Source organism: Loxodonta africana, chromosome 4 (genome assembly GCF_030014295.1).
Source record: "Loxodonta africana isolate mLoxAfr1 chromosome 4, mLoxAfr1.hap2, whole genome shotgun sequence".
NCBI classification, from domain to species: domain Eukaryota; kingdom Metazoa; phylum Chordata; class Mammalia; order Proboscidea; family Elephantidae; genus Loxodonta; species Loxodonta africana.
The window spans coordinates 135,664,660-135,683,831 of NC_087345.1; the positions used below are offsets into that span (position 1 = coordinate 135,664,660).

At 46.3% G+C, this 19,172-nt stretch overlaps 1 protein-coding gene across 1 annotated transcript; it reads right to left on the reverse strand.

Annotated features, from left to right (window-relative positions):
- Positions 1 to 1,515: 1,515 nt before the first annotated feature.
- Positions 1,516 to 18,718, reverse strand: KCNA5 (potassium voltage-gated channel subfamily A member 5). The gene has a single exon (XM_003410635.3). The coding sequence runs from the start codon at positions 18,397 to 18,399 to the stop codon at positions 16,591 to 16,593; it is 1,809 nt and encodes a 602-aa protein (XP_003410683.1). The 5' UTR covers positions 18,400 to 18,718; the 3' UTR covers positions 1,516 to 16,590.
- Between the last annotated feature and the right edge of the window lie 454 nt (positions 18,719 to 19,172).

Here is a 19,172-nt window from a genome sequence, read left to right on the forward strand (position 1 = left end):
ACTCCACTGGCTGCGCTCACCTATAGCATACAATCAATCAGTTCCAAACTCCTTAGTGAGGTGTTCAAAGCCCACCAGAACTGGCCTCAGCTTGTCTTGGCTCCCACAATTCCCACGAAACCCTCCCAAATGCTCACAGATCTCCTGCTGAAGCAAGACTGGTCCCTCACACTCTTCCCAGTGTATTTCCCATAGACTCCCCTCCAAGCTTGTGATTTTGTTTTTTCCTCTTCCTGCTACTGAGCTCTCTCCTGCCAGACCTGGGCCCTCCTCTCCATCTATTCAAATCCTGTGCTTGGGTCTCGCTGAATCTTCTTTACCTTTCCCTGACCACCCACCAACATGGATCTTCACTCCTCCATGTTCAACCCTTCCAGCTGGCTGAGTGGGAAGAGACATAGTCTGCAGGGATAAAGGCATGGGTTCAAATCCAGCTCTGCCAATTACTTGCTGTATGGTTTGGGGCACATCATTACCTTCTTTGAACTTCAAGGTGACTTTGGGAATTAGAGATAATGCATATAAAATGTCTATCACTTTGTAATGCACTCAGTAGATGCTCAGCAAGTAGAAGCTAGCCATAACAGTAGCGCTTACTGCCTTGAATTCATACATCTCCTCATCTGTATAGAGGCTGGCTCTTTAATTTGCCTCTTGACGTCTTCACTGTACCACCCAGAGTGCTTATCACACTTCTGAGTTCTTAGACGGGGCTCAGAACATATTTTCTGGGGCTTTTGGGTATTTTTACTACAAGGTTACTGGCTTTTCTAAAATATAAAGACAAAGGTGATGAGGCCTGAGACTTGCTCTGCACTCAGCAGACAAGTCAGCTTTGCAGAGCCCAGAGACAAATTCAAAAAACAGTCTTAGGAAGAAGTCAGTGTATGCTTCTGAATGGGGAAGCCCTTGACAGTTACAACCTTGATCTGAGTGGCAAAGCTTTTTCTGTCGAGCTGCCTGGGAACACCGCAACTTGCTAAGGAAACCACTTGGTTGTCAAAACACACCCCAGTTTCTCCTGTCAGGGCGTGTCAGCCAACATCTTAGAGAATGGCAGAGCAGGCTCTTGGGAGCTCAGTGCTGATAACTGATTTGTAAATGTCACGTAGACCCAACGAGTGGATGCCAGTATGGATGGAAGTGACCTTTTATTTCAAAGCAATGAAAAATTGTGAAACCTCCAGTTTTCCTGTATAAGCTCATGGACTGTATTTTTAAAGTTATAAACAGTAAAAGAACTATAAATCTACTTGTTCCTACCACACCATAATAACAAAACCTTCCTTGCACTAACAATTTTCCTATGCATTTATTTTTTTCCTCAAACCCCGTCATCTCATTACTCCCTTACTCTATCCATATATACCTTCTCTATAGTCCATTTGATTCAGCCAATCCACTAACTAGCATTTATCACATCCTATGTGTGCCCAGAACTTTGTGGGGCCAAGAATGACAAAGGAAGGAAAACAAGGCTGCTGCCTTAAGGAACAATCTAAATCTAGTTGTTTTGTCAGATCCGCAAGATCCCCAAACCAACTTTTGTTGGCCCGCATTCATTAGTCAGTCAGTCAGCAAATATTTATTAAACTCCTCTGTGTACCAGGACTTGTTCTAGGTGCTTAAAATACAGAAGATTAAAGAGCCAGAAAAGGTCCCTACACTCGTGGAGCTTATAATCTAGAGGTGAGGAAAAAGAGGCTATTAGCAAGAAAACAAAAAAGTTCAGAAAATGGCAAGTGCTGTGAAGGAAATGAAGGTCTGGTAGCAAACTGGTTATGAACTCAGGCTACTAACCCAAAGGTCGGTGGTTCAAATTCAGTAGCCACTCCTTGGAAACCCTATGGGGCAATTCTAATCTGTCATATAGGGTCGCTATGAGTCGGAATCGACTTGATGGCACACAACAACGGATGGTGCAAACAATTTACGCTCAACTGCTAGTCTAATTGTTGGCAATTTGAACCTACCCAGTGGGATCTTGAAAGAAAGGCCTAGTGATCTGTTTCTGTGAAGATCAGAAAACCAAGAAAACCCTATGGAGCAGCTCTACTCTGTAATACACAGTGTTGCCATGAGTCAGAACTGACTCGATAGCAAGAGGGGTTAAAGAAATAGGGTAATGACATAGGGTTGGAGAGATGGCGGTCAGAGAAGGCTTTTCTGGAGAGGTGACATAAACAGCCTGTCAAAAATGCTAAGATATAGGGGAAGAGGCTCTTAAAACTCCCATCCAATAAGGGCTGGCCCTAAAATTCTGGAGAAATGCAAAGGTCATGGGAATGAACTCAGAGCGGCTGCCCCCTGTAGCTTCCCATGTCTCTTGGTCCAGGGCTATACTCTATTCATAGCACTAGGTCCACAGCCTGGTACATAGTGGATGTTGAATGATAGTGAGGAGTAACGTTTATTCACAATTTACTGTGTGTATTATTTCATTTAATTTTCACAAACACCATATGAAGAAGGTACTATTAATCCCACATGACAGGCACTAAGAGGTTTGCACAGAAAGTAAGCAGTAGAGCTAGGATTCAAACCTGGGCACTCTATTTCCAGGTTACTTACTTCCAGCTCTTGAGCCCTGTTGGTACAGTGGTTAAAGCACTTGACCGCTAACTGAAAAGTCAGTGGTTCGAACCCACCAGCCCCTCCAAGGGAGAAAGCTGTGGCAGTCTGTTTCCATTAAGCTTCCATTAAGATTTATAGCCCTGGACACCCTATGGGGCAGTTCGACAAAGTCCTTTAGGGTCACTATGAGTTGGAATCAACTCAATGGCAGTGGGTTTTTGTTTGTTTGTTTGTTTTACTTTCAATTCCTATGCTATAATGCATGAATAAATGAATAAATGACCTTCCTCTTGATCTTACAAAAAAAAAAGATGTGGTGAAGCCCATGTGAAATTTTTCACTACATGTTAGTGAGTAAGCATATGTAAGTCCATGCTTATCTTGCTTACTGGGTCATCCGCTCTTGTCAGGGACTGTAACTTTAAAAAGAGGCTTTGATTCTGTAGGAAGGTGCTATGGGGTTGGGGGAGAGACAGATGCCAGCCATACCTAGAAGAAGAAATTTTGATGTGGTAAAAAATGTGAAACCGTTCACTACAGATGATCTGGTAAGCAAGGTAAGCACTTTGCTTACCTTGCCTATTGGATAATCTGCCCCTGTCTGGGAGGGGTACAAGAGTCGAGGCTATTGGCCTTGGACTCCTGGAATCCATATATTAACTCGCATCTGGTTCACTGTTACTTTTGAATATTTACCTTTTGCTATATCCAACCAAATAGCTACTTGTCTCAGACAAGAGATAGTCTGAGAGAGATTTAACTTCTGAGGTTGAGAAAATCAAATAGCAAAACTAATAGTGTATCCTCAGTGCCCCTGCCCCACTCCCTGGCCCCCGCCCCCACAGCTTACCTGGAGAGAATCTTTGGCGAGCTGGTAGATTTTAGAAATTGTTCCTTAATCAGTATAAACTAATTGTAATTTTGACAAAAAATGTATCCAAAAAACCAAACCTGTTGCCATCAAGTCAATTCTGACTCATAGTGGCCCTATAGGACAGAGTATAACTGCCCTATAGGGTTTCCAAGGTGGATTCATACTGCCGACCTTTTGGTTAGCAGCCATATCTCTTAACCACTGTGCCAGCAGGGCTCCAAATAATGTACAGTGCCCTGCAATGATCAGAAATAAGCTCGGTTTTCACACTTGTGTTGGAAATGAAGTTGCAGCTGAGATTAGGTGAGAAGCCAGTACCACGGTCGGGGCACCACATGCTGCTGCGTTTGTGCTCCCATTGTCTGGCGCTGACAGATGCCCTTATAGACCCCAATGTTCTCACCTCTGTGCCTTTGCTCAAACCAATTCTTTCTCTTGAATTGTACTCCCCACCTCCCCCACCTGTGGAAATCTCATCCATCCTGGATGACCACCTCAAATGCTACCTTCTTCAGTAGTGAAACCTCTTTGGATAGCATCTTCCACACCTGTCACTCACCTCCTGGGCACTCAAGTCTTGTACTTCCTTCCTGATTCTTTAACATGCTCAGCTGCTAACTGAAAGTTTGGAAGTTCTAGTCCACCCAGAGGTACTTTGGAAGAAAGACCTGGAGGATCTACTTCCAAAATGTCAGCCATTGAAACCCCTGTGGTTTTCAATGTACGATTCTACAGTCACATACATGTAGTTTCCGTGAGCCAGAGTCAACTGCATGGCAACAGTTTTTGTTTTTTTCCGTGACTCCATCTGTTATAGTCATTTGCGTGCTTAGTTTGGGCTCCCTAGTAGGTTGTGGGCAGATCATCCCCTCTAATTCATCTTTTTTCATCCCACAGCTCTAGTACAGCAACCATGATATTCATGCTCAATAAATATTGCTGAATTCAATTTGATGGTGCTCCCATTTGAAAGGGGCAGGGCTTGTTCCAGGCTTTCTCCTGAAGCTTTAGAGAATAATAATAATGGTAACAATAATAACTGAATTTTACTGAGGGTTTACTGCCTTCCAAACAGTCTATGGAGTTTAACATATTTGTCCTTAAGACACCTCTGAAAGAAGGCCTTATTGTTATCACTATTTTATGGTTGGGGAAAAAAAAAACTATTCGACACTAGGCCGTTTAAAAGTATATCACTTGCATTTGGTCCCATAGCTAATAAATGACAAAATCAGGGTTCGAACTAAATCTATCTGCCTCCTAACCTCAACAGAATTACCAAGGCTCCTCTTTATATCTTCCCAGTTTTCTCTCACCTTCAGGCCCTGCATCTCAGCCCTTCTGTCTTCTACCTCCTGGGGCACAGCACAGCTCTCCAGCTGCTCTTTTATGGCCCCGAGTTCTCCAGTCCCCAAAATTCTTCACCCTACTCTGCTGTCCAGCATTTTACTGCTGGGGCCTACCTCCCCTAGCCTCCCCTCTGCCTTCGAAGCTGCAGAACAAAAGCCTCTGTCTGGCTTGGGCAATTCCAAGCTCCACTCAGAGCAGATTCAGGTCTGCCTTGGTAGCCATCTACCATCACGGTCAACATCTGGAATCCATTATCCCCATCTGAAAAGCTACTGAGACAGAGTGGGCTTCACCCATGTTTGGACCCAGTGATGTGGTCAAGGGAAGGACCCCCTGCAATGGGGGAGGGGATTGGGTCGGTGCTGGATTATCCAATAAGAAGAGCCAGGCTGAACTGAGAGTACTAGATAAACAGAGGGCATAATTTTTTTTTTTTTAAATAATTTGATATTTCAATAAAAGTATCAAGGGCAATATTGAACCCTTTTTGATTTTCTTAAATGTATGCTTTGGTTGATCTTGCTTTTATTTGGAATCAATATGGTGGGGATATCATATACTTTTCAGTGCTTAGGACTTCTAAAGATTTTATCCAGGAGATTGGAGTGGTGTACTATATGGTGTATTATATTGGATTAGGTCTGGGGAGAGAGGTGGGTTCAATGCCATACAAGACCGCTGATTGTCTTATTTATGCACAAATCCCAGTATCTAGCATTGTTGTTGTTGCGCCTGGCAAACAGAAGCTCAGAAATGTGTGGCAGCCTGATCTGAGCTTGACCCTACAGGCACCACTTGCTGCTGGTATTTCAGTCAACTAACCTGGTGGTCCCAGGCTTCCCCTGCCGCTGAAAATGACAGTGGAGGATTGTGGAAAAAGAGATTGTTGCTACCCTCCCCCATTCCCCACTTCTCTTGGGGGACCATTTAATTCATCTTCCAAATGAAAACACTTTGGGAGTCACGTAGATGGAAATAGTGTGTTAGAAACAATAAGACTTCATTGATCAACAACAGTTATCCCCTTGGTTGTCCTTGGTAGACCAGATGTATGATCACCCTATTCCTGCATGAATTTTTTTTTTTTACCCAGAGTAACAATTTCTCACATCTTCTACCTGTATCCCTCAGCCTATCCTCTCTTATATCCCCACCCTGTAGTTCTTCCTTTGTTTCTGAAACACTGTCCTGAATCCTTGCACAGAGAGTGTTCCATCTTTATAATTCTAGGAGTGTCATGCATCTTAAATGCTATCTAGCCACCTGTACTGTACACTTGGTGAATGAAGGCAGAGTAAAGGCAACCATCAAACGTGCACTATTCTTCTCCCGCTGTCTGGACACCAAGGGGAGCATATGTGTCAACAATTGCTCAAGGACAACATTCAATGTGGGAAACCCAGATGTGACTGTATCTTATTATGTTATAGTTTATCAAGGCCTTAACCCAGTTCCCTACCTATAGCAAATGCCTAATTCACACATCACATATGGAGATTCTGATGAAACTAGTTCATGATCAATAGCCTGTTTCTCTGGTACAGAGAATAAATCAGAATAGGAGTTAATTAAGTCCAGAAAGCCTGTACTGAGAGCTAGCTATATTGAGCCAAATTCTAGGCACTGAGATGAATAGGAAGATGATGAACTATTTTCTGCTCTCAAGGAGAGATATGGTCTTGGATGGGAGGGAGGAAGATACACAACTGACCACAGTTGTGGCAGAATGTGTCTGTGATAGGGGCAACAAGAGAGGGGAAATCACTTTGGACCAGAAGGACTGAGGATGGCTTCTTTGAGAACTAGATATTTGAGCTATGCCTTGAAGGATGAGTAGGATTTCAATGGATGAAAATATGAAAGTCAGGTATTCCAACCAAGGAGATGACTGATGGGAAGGCACATGGATGATATCAGCTCAGGCGATGACTCAGTCCAGTGTAGCTACAAAGTATAGATTCCTTCAAAAGTAGTTGATGCAGAGAAAAGAAAGACTGGAAAGGAAGATTTGGTGTCACATTATGGAAGACTTTAAAAGTCAGGCTAAAGGGACTGGAATTAATCTGTGTAGGGGCCCTGGGGTGACGTAATTATATTAGTTGTCCCTTCAGAGATTAATTTTGAAGTCATGTGCAGGGTGGACTGAAGGTGGAAAGTAAAAGGGAAGCAGAAGGGCCATAAAGAGGTTACCGTGATTGTCTCAGACTCCCATTCAAAACTGGTGTCCAAATGAGTGAGGTTTATAGGTGACATCACAACTATCAAAAAGAACTAACAATAAATAATAACAATGTAATGATAACAGAGTAAATGGAGGAACAGATACAGAATCAACTATCAGTTGTCCAAGGTGGATATCGCAACTGGATGCCTTGGCCATCTGTCATGGATTGAATTGTGTCCCCCCCCAAAATATCTGTCAACTTGACTAGTCATGATTCCCAGTATTGTATGATTGGCTACCATTTTGTCATCTGATGTGATTTCCCTATGTGTTGTAAATCCTATCACTATGGTGTTAATGAGATGGATTCCTGGCAGTGATATTGATGAGATCTACAAGATTATATAGTGTCTTAAGCCAATCTCTTTTGAGATAGTGAGCAGAGAGGCATGGGGACCTCATATCACCAAAAAAGCAGTAGCAGGAGCAGAGCAGGTCCCTTTGGACCCAAGGTTCCTGCGCACAGGAACTCCTAGACAGTGGAAGACTGATGACAAGGAACTTCCTCCAGAGCCGACAGAGAGAGAAAGACTTCCCCTGGAGCTGTTGCCCTGAATTTGGACTTCCAGCCTACTAGACTGTGAAAGAATAAATTTCTCTTTGTGGTATTTCCATTGTAACAGCCCTAGGTGACCAAGACACCACCTAAGCACAACTGGGACCAGTTGCCTCATTTGTCCAGGAGATATGCATTAAAAAAAATGCAAATGACGGAAATAATAGGAAGTTTAATCAGCCGGGGAGGGAAGCAAGCAAACATGCAGGGCGTCTTACCTACATTTCCCGTAACTGGCATGTATTACTGAGAGGTGCCCATTAAGGTTTTAGTAATCTCGGTTGTCCAAAATACATGCTCAAAGGGATAGTTGTTTGGGCTCTTTGGAGCAAAGCTGCTGTATAAATCTTCAGTTTTATAAGAGCAGTAATTTAGAAATTTATAATAAACATTGCATGACACTAGTGTCGCATTACAAGCACTCAGAAATTCCTAAAGATCAGATCTTGTGTTGGAGCACATTTGTAGGATTACCGAAAAATTGAGCCAAAAGCTCCTAAAATTAGCCTTCAGATGATTCAGAAGGCCAATCATTAGGAAACTAAAGACACACACAAAAAGACAAAGCTCATCGTTCCTATGTAAAAATCGAGATTACTGTTGACCTCTCATTATATTTACGCACATGGACCTGATCTGTGTCAAAGGCCACGTGCAAGGAGCTGAGGGAGCCATGGAGAATCACAAGGCACCATCTGTTCTGAGCAGCCAGCTCATGGCTTAGGAGATAAGACATGGGCACAAATAACCAATCCAAAGGATAAAGTGACGAGTGACATGAAAGGGCTGTGGGAGTTGAGAGGAGGGTTCATGGGGACAAGAGGATCTGGAAGACTTACATTAACAAACACTGAGTCTATTATCTTTCCCTCAGTCCCCTGCTGAAGGACCAGCTCTTCCAGTAATCCTGACTCAAATTTAACTCCACTGGACTTTTTTTTTTTTTTTTTGGACTTACTTCGAGGAGCTCTGGTGGAGCAGTGGTTAAAGAGCTCAGTTGCTAACCAAAAGGTTGGTTGTTCAAACCCACCAGCAGCTCCATGGGAGAAAGGTGAAGCAGTCTGCTTTCCATAAATATTTACAACACCGGAAATCCTATGGGGCAGTTTTCTTCTGTTCTGTAGGGTCACTATGAGTCAGAATCAACTCAAGAGTGGAGGGTTTGGTTTTGGGGTGGACTTACAACAATCTCCAAAATCTTTAAGCATAATTACATTTCTCTGGGGCCTTGATTACCGATTCTTTGATCTTATTTTTGGTTTTGTTTGTAATGATTCTCCCATGTGTCTCCTTTACAGGCAGGTGTAGGCTGCCCACCTCAACCCATGAGTTTCCTGGAGCAGAATTCGTGTCATTTCTATCCCTACTATAAAACAACCAAAACCATACCCAGTCCCATCGAGTAGATTCCAACTCATAGCGTTATACTTAAGGGCATGTACCAACAGATGCTAGATGCCAGGACCAAACAGAATTACTTCTTCAGTGTGCAGGTCATGCACAAGAAAGTCTATGGAGAACACATGAAAGGAGGACTGAGCAGGTCTCCTTGCTGATCAGTGCTTATTTTCATTTCCTATATAGTCCACATCTTTTCACTTCTCTCAAAGAAGGGGCTGGTTTATGTTCCTCAAAAAGATATGTTCAAGTCCTAACCCCTGGTACCTGTGCATGTGACCTTATTTGGAAACACAGAGTTTGTAGGTGTAATTAGTTAACATGTGGTCACACTAGAACAGGGTGGACCCTAATCCAATATGACTGGTGTTTTTATAAAACAGAAGAGACACAGAAGGAATGTGGCCATGTGAAGACAGAGGTAGTGATTGGAGTCTTTCACAAGCCAATTGGAATGCCAAAGATCACAAGCAGTTCCAGAAGCTAGGAGAGAGGCATGGAACAGGTTCCCCCCTCAGAGCCTTCAGAAGGAATCACCATGGCCAATACTCTGATTTTGGACTCCTACCCTCCAGAACTGTGAGACAATAAATTTCCGTTAAGCCACTTTGTGGTACTTGTTACGACAGCCCTAGAAAACAAATTCAAGATGATCAAAGCTAAGTTTACCATCTAGGTGTAAATGGAGCTTTCATTCTTAATTTCCAAGCAACCACATTTGCATATATTTAGCTTTCCTACCATGCTCTCTTTTGGACCCCACTACACCTCCTTCTTATATTTTGCAATTCCTAGCCCTGGTGAAGCAGTGGTTAAGAGCTCAGCAGCTAACCAAAAAGTTGGCAGTTCGAATCAATCAGCTGCTCCTTGGAAACCCTATGAAGCAGTTCTACTCTGTCCTATAGGGTCGCTATGAGTTGGAATCGACTCCAGTACAATGCATTGTTTTTTTTTTTTTTTTTTTGATATTTCTGATCTTTGAATAGTTATGAGGGCCAACAAGTCTCTGGGCTTCTTCCTCCCCTGCCCCTGCCTCTCACCTCAGGATCTGCCTCACTCCACAGCTCCACATTGCTTACCCGGCTTTTTGGAACTGACTCACAATCTGCCTAGGTCTTCTATTGGTTGACCAAACAATCAAGGGGCACCTAAGGGCCTTTGACCCTCAAAATTTAAAAACACATATATCAGATTTAAACACATTGCTTGCCTTGCGGCAGAAATTTGTATTGTGCTCTTTTTGGTGAGGCGGTCCAGCTGCGTCTTTCTGGTGTGCTGCCTGGAATGGCAGGACCCACATTCCTGCTTTCTGATGGTACGTGGCCAGGGGTGGTCACTGGAATTAAAAAGGCTGCCTGTAGCACTCCGGAAACCCTGGTAGTATAGTGGTTATGTGCTATGGCTGCTAACCGAAAGGTCAGCAGTTTGAATCCACCAGGCACTCCTTGGAAACCCTATAGGGCAGTTCTACTCTGTCCTATAGGGTTGCTAGGAATCAGAATTGACTCGACGGCAGCAGGTTTGTTTTTTTTGGTTGGTGGCACTCCAGTAATCCTTGACTTTTCCAGCCCCCCACCACAACTGAGGTCTCTTCCCCAGCATCCTCCATTTCTTCAATCTGCAGAAAAATCTAGGCTCCCTCCTAGTGTCCTCCTAGTCCCCACACCCCTGTCCCCATGTTTCTCTGCATTCAATTCCTCTCATGCTTCAACTCAAATGTCATCTCCCAGAACATTTCCTAAAATATGATATCTCTCCCCCAATTACTCCCAGTCATACCACTGTTCAGTTTCTTTCTGGCTCTTACCTCAATTTAAAAATTATGTCTTTATTAATTTGCTTATTTGGTTGTTCACTCTCCCACTAGACCAGAAAGCCAGTCAAGAAAGATCCCTTGTCAGTTATCCCCAGAGCCTAGCACAGTGCCTGCCTCATATTAAATATTTTTTGGATAAATATTTATTGAATAAATGGAGAGATGAATGAAAGGTTGTACTTAGCACACTGGAGTATAAAAGTTTACTCCCCTATTTTCCCCACTAGACAGTGAGATGCTTATATAAAGGCCCTTGTTTATCACAATGCTATATTCCCATTGTCTATACAGGCTTGACATTTGCAATAAATCTAAGTTGAATTGTGTAAAATCAAATTAGGGGAGCAGATCAGAGCTTCCCAGCATGACTGGACACCCAGAAGGCAACCTTCAAGGGCAGGCTAGAGACAGATAAACTGACGTGACAGGATTGTGCCTGGGGTGGTGGGGAGGGGGCTGCTCAATGAGAATTGGATATTGTCATGCAGAAGGAACAGAGTTGAAGAGCAGAGAGAAATCCAGCCTACAAATCAGCAGACACAATTCCAGATTACTTTGCTTTACTGGTTTACTTTAATTGGGAGTATGATCTTGAGTAAATTGCCTCCTGTCTCAGCCTCAGTTTGCTCATCTGTAAAATGAGCAGGACAGACAAGTTTATTTGAGAAGTTCCTTCTAGCTGAAACATGCCATGGTGCAAAGTCTGACATTAGAAAATAAATGCCAATTAAAAGGGAAGGTAATAAGCATCTTGATCTCCCTGGAGGCATGTGGTCTGGAGATGATTCATTCCAGGCCAGACCATATACCCCCAACCCATGCACACACGCCTATGAATGTGCACACCATGTGGCACCTCCACCCATGCACACACTTCTACCTGTGCACACCATGTACACGCACTCTCACCCATGCACACACCTATATATGTGCACACCATATGCACATACACCCACCCATGCATATGCCGCTATACATGTGCATTCTATATGCACACACCCCCACCCACACATAAATCAAAAACCAAACCCAGTGCGCATAGCCCCACTCATGCATACATTCCTATACATGTTCACACAATGCGCACACAGAAGCTCCACCAGTCCAGGGCCCAGCTCCATAGCAAGGGAAGAGCCAGGTGAAGAAGGACAGATGAAGTATATCCTAGGCTCCCTGTGGGATGTCATTTCTAGGAAAAGACTAAGAACCAGAAGGAGGAGGCTCATCCTCTTGCAGTTGGAACCTACTTCCACCCAACAGCTCAGGGAAAACCAATCGCCCAGAGTCCTAGGCAGGATTTGCAATGTAGTATTTTCTTCCTCCTGTCCCATAGTCATCTAGAAAAATCTAATTTTCATTAGGAAACAGAAGTAAGACACACCTGCCTTACATGGCCTTGCCTGGGCTAAGAAATCCCAGCATGGGGCTTTTATTTGCAACGAATGTAAGTTAAATTGAGTAAAATCAAATCTGGGGAGCAAGCCAGTGCTTGATGGGCATGGCTGGACCCCCAGGAGGCAGCCCTCTGTGTGACAGATAAACTGATGTGGCAGGGAGGTACAGCTTTCAAGCTAAAGCTGTACTGGGTTTGCTTTTTAAATAATTGTGTTCTGAATGGTTATGAAAGTACCTACATAATAGCCTCAATTTTTCCTCTTGGACTACAAAACCTAAACTATTTGCTATCTGGCCCTTTACAGAAAAAGTTTGCCAACTCCTGTCTTAAACAACCACTGAGCCCATCTGCTATTATTGGTCAAATTCAGGCTCCTCTTGTGGTCAGCAGGAGCAGCACCGAGTCCTTCACTCCAGACTCTACCTCTGAACGGTGTGCTGGGGAGGTAACCGTGACTCTCCCCTAGGCTACTCCTCTTGTTTTCCTTATCTGGAATGTCCTTCTTTGTCCTAGCCACCCATCCAGTCTTCCAGAAGCCTTTTTTGTCTACTCCAGTCCTCATTAACCCTCCCTCTCCTGATCCATAATACTTCATTTTGGAACCACCTACAAGGTACTTGACCACATACTGCGTTGCATGATTCGCTTTTAATTTACACTCATGGTTTCCCCCACTGAGAACATAAGCTATGTGAAGGCAAGGCTCACAGCCTGGTGGTTTATCCCGTATCCACCACCACACTAGCAGAGTGTGGGCTAGAGTAGCTATTGGGTAGACATGCACTGCTGGGGTCCATCAACAGGGAAAAGCACTTGAACATCACCCAGGGTCAAATTCCAGTGTGCACAAGCCTGCCATTTCTGGAGGGGACTTAGAGTAATGTGTCCCTGCACCAAGAGAAATGCTTTGCTCTACCACAAGCCAGAAGTACTCATATCCTTAACACCAGAGTAACTCAAATCCCAATTTGGTGGAAAAATTCCTAAAGGCCCTGGTACTCACTTTCATTTCTCCTCCAGGGAGTGTCCCAGGCAAGGTGAATCAAGGAACTGAGCTTTTAAAGAGGCAAAAAGAATTTTCCCGAACCTGGAATTGCTCAGGGTTCAGCAAGTGTATGGACAGAACAAAAAAAAACTAAGTGCCGAAAAGTGGAAGCCAGGTGCTCTAGGGCAGAGAAGCTGGCCTTATACAAGTATACTAGACCCAAGAGCAACCCTTCTCTCAGTGCTGTGGTTGCCAAAACTGGCAGATTATAAACCCAGGGATGGTTTCCTGTCCTACAGGCCAAGAAGCAGCATCTGGATAAAAAAGCTTGGCTGAGTCCACTTGATTTAATCTCCTCAGAAAGGTAAAGCCTGTGGAAAATCAATGACTTCAGAGAGTGGGAGGTAAGAGGAGGACAGGAAGGGACTCCTTACCTCAGGTAGCCTGGGTAAGAGCCTTGGCATTCAGAGTCTTTCTTGTTTGTTAATCACGTAAAAAAGCCAACTATAGTGACTGGCAAAAGATAGTGGAGCTCACTCCCAGCATCATAGCAACAGGTATACTGAGAACATGGAGAGATGAAAAATACTTTGAACTGACTGATGGGTTCCCCTCCCAGTGCCCCAGGACTGATACCAGGTCACTGGCCTCCAGGATCAGAGGCTACAACAGGAGTGCCCAACTCTGGGGTTTCCAACTCTGGGGTGACCTCTCGATGACCTTGATTCTTTTTGTAAATCTACCTACAGTAACCTCTTGCCCTAGCAAATGGGTTGACTCACACCCTCATTTCCTCCACTCTATCCTTGAGGATTCACGTAAGATGGCACCCATTCACTGGGCCTTTTAAAGATGTAGCCTATTCGAATTGGACAAATATCTATCAGGCACCTGGACATATCTAACACCTGGGTGCTGCTCTCTCTTCTTCTTGTTGCTTTAAAGTCTAAAAGAACAGACATTCCGGTCAAATGTGGGGACTAGCTTTTGTGTTTTTATGGAGGATGGAGCCCTAGGAGTTACATACAAAAAAAAAAAAAAAAACGAAACTCTGTTGCCAACCAGTCAGTTAAGACTCTTAGCCACCCTACAGGACAGAGTAGAACTGCCCACGGCTTTCCAAGGAGCAGCTGGTGGATTCGAACATAACCAGACTCAGTCATTCGCCATTTGCTAAACTACAAACATTAGCTTTAAAGGCATAGGAGGGCTTGGAGGTGAGACCGTGTGGCATTGAGCTTTGGCAAGATGCCCTGCTTTTAGGCAGACTGTAAATTATAAATAAAGTGTCTCTGTTCTTCTTCCTTTGCTTGAGTGCTCTGCCACCACAAACCTTCTGTTTCCTCCTCAGATTTGCTGTGCACAGTTTTTGACAGGAAGTGGCTCTGTGCATCCACAGACGCTAGCTTTTATTATTGTGTTGACTTCTAACTTAAACCCACAATTCCCAGACAGCATTTTAGCAGATCCTCCCTCACCCTTGTGGAGACCTGACTACACCCTCAGGACTAGCTAGGAACCCTCCTGTTGTCGTGAGGAAGGTGCCACTGCAGGTTATCCGTCAGCCCTGGCGAGGAGGTGAAACAGCCATTCTTTTGATTAATCAGCAGAAAAAGCAAAGGCAGGAAAGTGGAGCCTCACAGTAGACAGTTAATCCCAGGGAAAAACTGTAGCTAGTGTTGTAACTACTGTAACATTTTGCCGCCACCATCTAGTGAAAAGGAACAAGGGGATTCATTCTGAGCTTAGGGATTACGCAGGGCAAGGCCGCAGTTTCTAGAAACCAGCCTTTAACGTGAACAAGCAAATCCTTCCATTTGGCTACTGGCTGCTACTGTCCACTATACAGGCACCACACTGTCCTCTGCTGTACCACAGGGGGTGTGAACCAGAAAGCACTGGGTTCTTTGTGACTTTCCCACCAGGGCTGTGCTTGTGTGCACAGGCTTCGTATCTGTGGGAATCAAACTTGTTTCTCAGAGCTGTTGAGAGCCACGTAAAAAAAAAAGAAGAAGAAAGAAAGAAAATTAAACCCTTTGCCATTGAGTCGATTCTGACTCATAGCAATCGTATAGGGCAGAGTAGAATTGCCCCCTAGGGTTTCCAAGGAGCCGCTGATGGATTCGAACTGCCAACCTTTTGGTTAGCAGCGGATCTCTTAACCACTGAGCCACCAGGACTCCATGAGCCATGTTAAGTACAGCTTAAAACCTGCAGACAAAGCAGAATTCAGAACTCCAGCCCCAGAAGACCTTGTTGGAGCTTCATGTGTGGGGGGAGGGGGCAGGGGAGAGGTCTGGCCATTCTTTCCCTTCTAGCTCCATCCACTCTCCGTGCTGACAGACAGTTGAGTCTAATACCACATCAGACAGCTTGTCGCAATGGTGTCCCTATCACAAACAGCTTGAGATAAACAGAATTCTCCCGCTTTCTGTGAGGCACCAAGGGGGCCCATCCAAAAGATGTCACTGATCAAAACCTTAGCTCTCCAAGTTTTCTACTCCAGTCGGAGCATTTGCTCTGACTCCAAAACCAGAAACTGCAAGTGGCAGACCGAGAAATTAAAAATAATAATAAAAAAAATACATCGGCTAAAGAAAAACTAACACTTGCCTCAACCAAGTAACATTTTATTTCCTGGGATAAAAATAAAGAGAATGAATTATCAGAAGTCTGCCTCCACCATCATTAAAATCCTTTTTGAAGAAAGTTATGAGAATTGTTTAAGGCGCACAGAAAAGTCAGGTTTGCCTTTTTTCCCAGAGTATTTCCTGGCGAGACACAGAGCATCAATACCACATCCCAAAAAAGAGAGGCTTGAGGGCCCGGGAACCAGAACAGCCAACCAGCATCTCTGGCTCTAATGTAAGTATCACAGAAAAACAACTCTCTCCTCCGTAAACACAACATATATCATGAAAATATATCCAAAATATCTCCAGGTGAACTACAGTACAAAATCCACTTGCCAGTCATAAAAATAAGATTTGCCTCTATACACAAATATAATCATATGTAAAGCAAACTTGGAACACACAGATGAGGGGAGCTTACAAAATCTCTTGGGATCTGGGCTATTTAAAGTCATTTTTTGTTTGGGTTTTCCCTCTGCTGGGTATAGGAAACTGGCTACAAATACAGCCATTTCACAGCGCTCACCATTTCAACAGCTCTTGCGTCATGGAATGTGGTACTTTTTAAAAATAGGCGACCCTTGGTGTTATGGAAAAAAAAAAAAAAGAAGAGGAAAAATGGGGGGTCAAGGGAGGAGGAGAAGGAGGGAGAGAAAGAGGGAGCAAACTTAGGCTACAGGGTAGGCTTGAAACACTCTGTGGTAAAAAGTAGAGACCCGGGTTCAGGAGACCTCCATTGTCCCCCACCCCACTTCCCCCTATCCCAGTCTGCCTTGATCTTGGTTTACAGATCTGTTTCCCTGCTGGTGTCCAGGCAAAGAGCATACAGGGACCTCGGTAAGTCCACATTGCTCTTAGCCTTGAGGTTGCATTTTTCTACAGGGCAGCTGCCCCTTCGGGCTCTGTCTGCATTCTCCAGGGACCCCCCAGCCTTGCCAAGGGAAACCTTGCTCCAGCTGGCCTTGTGCAGGCCTCCACCATCAGGCCCTGTCCCCTGGCTCTGGCTTCCCTGCTCTTCCTTAAGGGCTGCCTGCTCCTCGTGGTCCGTCTCCCGGTGGTAAAAGTAGTTGAAGTTGGAGACAATGACGGGCACTGGCAGTGCGATGGTGAGGACCCCAGCAATGGCACACAGAGAGCCCACGATCTTGCCCCCAACAGTGATAGGCTTCATGTCCCCATAGCCCACAGTAGTCATGGTGACGACTGCCCACCAGAAAGCATCCGGGATGCTGGAGAAGTGGGTCTCCTGGGTGTCGGCCTCCGCGAAGTAGACGGCGCTGGAGAAGAGGATGACTCCAATGAAGAGAAAGAAGATGAGCAGGCCCAGCTCTCGCATGGAGGCCTGCAAGGTCTTGCCCAGGATCTGCAGCCCCTTGGAGTGGCGGGAGAGCTTGAAGATGCGGAACACCCGGACCAGGCGGATCACTCTGAGGATGGCCAGGGACATGGCCTGCTGCCCATTCTGGCCACCTCCTCCACCTCCTGGTTGTTGCTCTGCCAGCTCGGTGCCCAAGGTGATGAAGTAGGGGAAGATGGCCACCACGTCGATGATGTTCATGATGTTCCGAGAGAAGTCGGCCTTGCTAGGGCAGGCGAAGAAGCGCACCAACAGCTCGAAAGTGAACCAGATGACACACGTGGTCTCCACAATGAAGAAGGGATCGGCCAGGGTCCTAGGCAGAAGCGGTGCCACTGTTGAGCCAGGGGGAGGCACCATGGCCCCGCTGCCATTGGCACCTGGGGCAGGAGCAGGAGGCTGGTGGGGTACTGGGGGATGGCGGAGCAACTCTCCTTCATCCCTGAATTCAGGCAGGGTCTCCAAGCAGAATGTGATGATGGAAATGAGAATGACCAAAACCGAGACGATGGCGATGGCCCGAGCGGACCCAGAGCTTTCCGGGTATTCGAAGATAAGCCACACCTGACGTTGAAACTCATTGCGGGGCAGGGGCTTCTCCTCCTCTTTAATGAAGCCCTCATCCTCCCGGAAGCGCTCCATGGCCTCGTCCCCCAGCTGGTAGAAGCGGATCTCATCCGCGAACACATCCAGCGAGACATTGACCGGCCTCCGCAGCCGGCCCCCTGACTGGTAATAGTAGAGGATGCCATCAAAGCTGGGCCGGTTGCGGTCGAAGAAGTACTCGTTCCTCAGCGGGTCGAAGTAGCGCAAGCGCTTGGCCGGATCCCCCAGGAGGGTGTTGGGAAACTGCGCCAAGGTGCCCAGCTGCGTCTCGAAGCGCAGTCCGGAGATGTTTATGAGGACGCGCTGGTGGAGAAGGGACCCAACGCCCAGCGCCGGATCGTCTGCCATGCCCAGGGCAGGGTCGCCTTCTCCCTCCTCGTCCTCCGAAAGAGGTGGTCTAGGCTGTGGCAGCTCCCGGGGCAGCGGTGACAGAGACCGCCCTCCCGGGTCTGCGTCCCTTTGCGCGCTGCTCCCCCTTGGTGCTGGCTCTTTGCTTCCTTCACTGAGCTCAGCCGTCGAGGGACATTGGAGCTCTCCCCCTGTGACTTGGCCACAGCTTGCAGGGGTCTCACCTCCTCCTCGGACGGTCAAGGCACCGCCATTCTCCAGGGGCACCAGGGCGATCTCCATGGCCCAGGGGCAGGGGGCATGCTGAGCCCCTACCGACCGGCTCCGGTGGCACCCGCTCACGTTCCTCCGGGCGCCTGGCGTCAGGCTTCTCTCCCGCGGGTCGTTTGGCCGGCCCCACTTTGGGGCGGGCTGGGTTGGCTGGCAAGATCCCTTCGCTTGGCCCTGACGTCAAGAAGCCGCTGGCCTGCTCTCTGCTTCTCTCTCTGTTCTGGCAGCCGGTTACCAAGCAGCCAAAAAGCTTCTTTCCCGCAGATGCAACCTTCAGCCGCTCCTCTCTGGCTGCGCGGCGCTCGACCTCCACCCTCGGCAGCTCCCCTCCTTCCCCCCGTCCCCTCTTCCTCCTCCCGCCTCCCTTCCCGGGTCTCGTGGCAGCGGGTGTCTCCCCGGAAGGCGCAGCTGGGGCCCCGGGCTAGGGAAGGGAGGGGGGCCGAGGAGGGCGCAGCCGGGCAGAGGGAGGGAGGGAGGGAGTGGGGAGGATGGAGGAACAGGTTGTACCGAGAGCGCTGAAACTCCCAGGGCAACCAGATGAGAATAGCTCTGGATTTCAGTTCACCTGGGAATCCGCTGAACGCCGAGTGGACTCTAGGGGAAATGAATTGCCTTGCGTTGAAGGCATGAGGCTTGGAGCTGGGTCAGCGTATAAGAGACGGGAGAAAACAGTTTTAAATTTTTCCTTTGGAAGAATAGCGGTATCCCATCTATGGGAAGAATGGGGGAGGGAAGGCGGGAGGGAGCGGACGTGGCAGAATGTTGGCCTTTGAATAATTAAACAA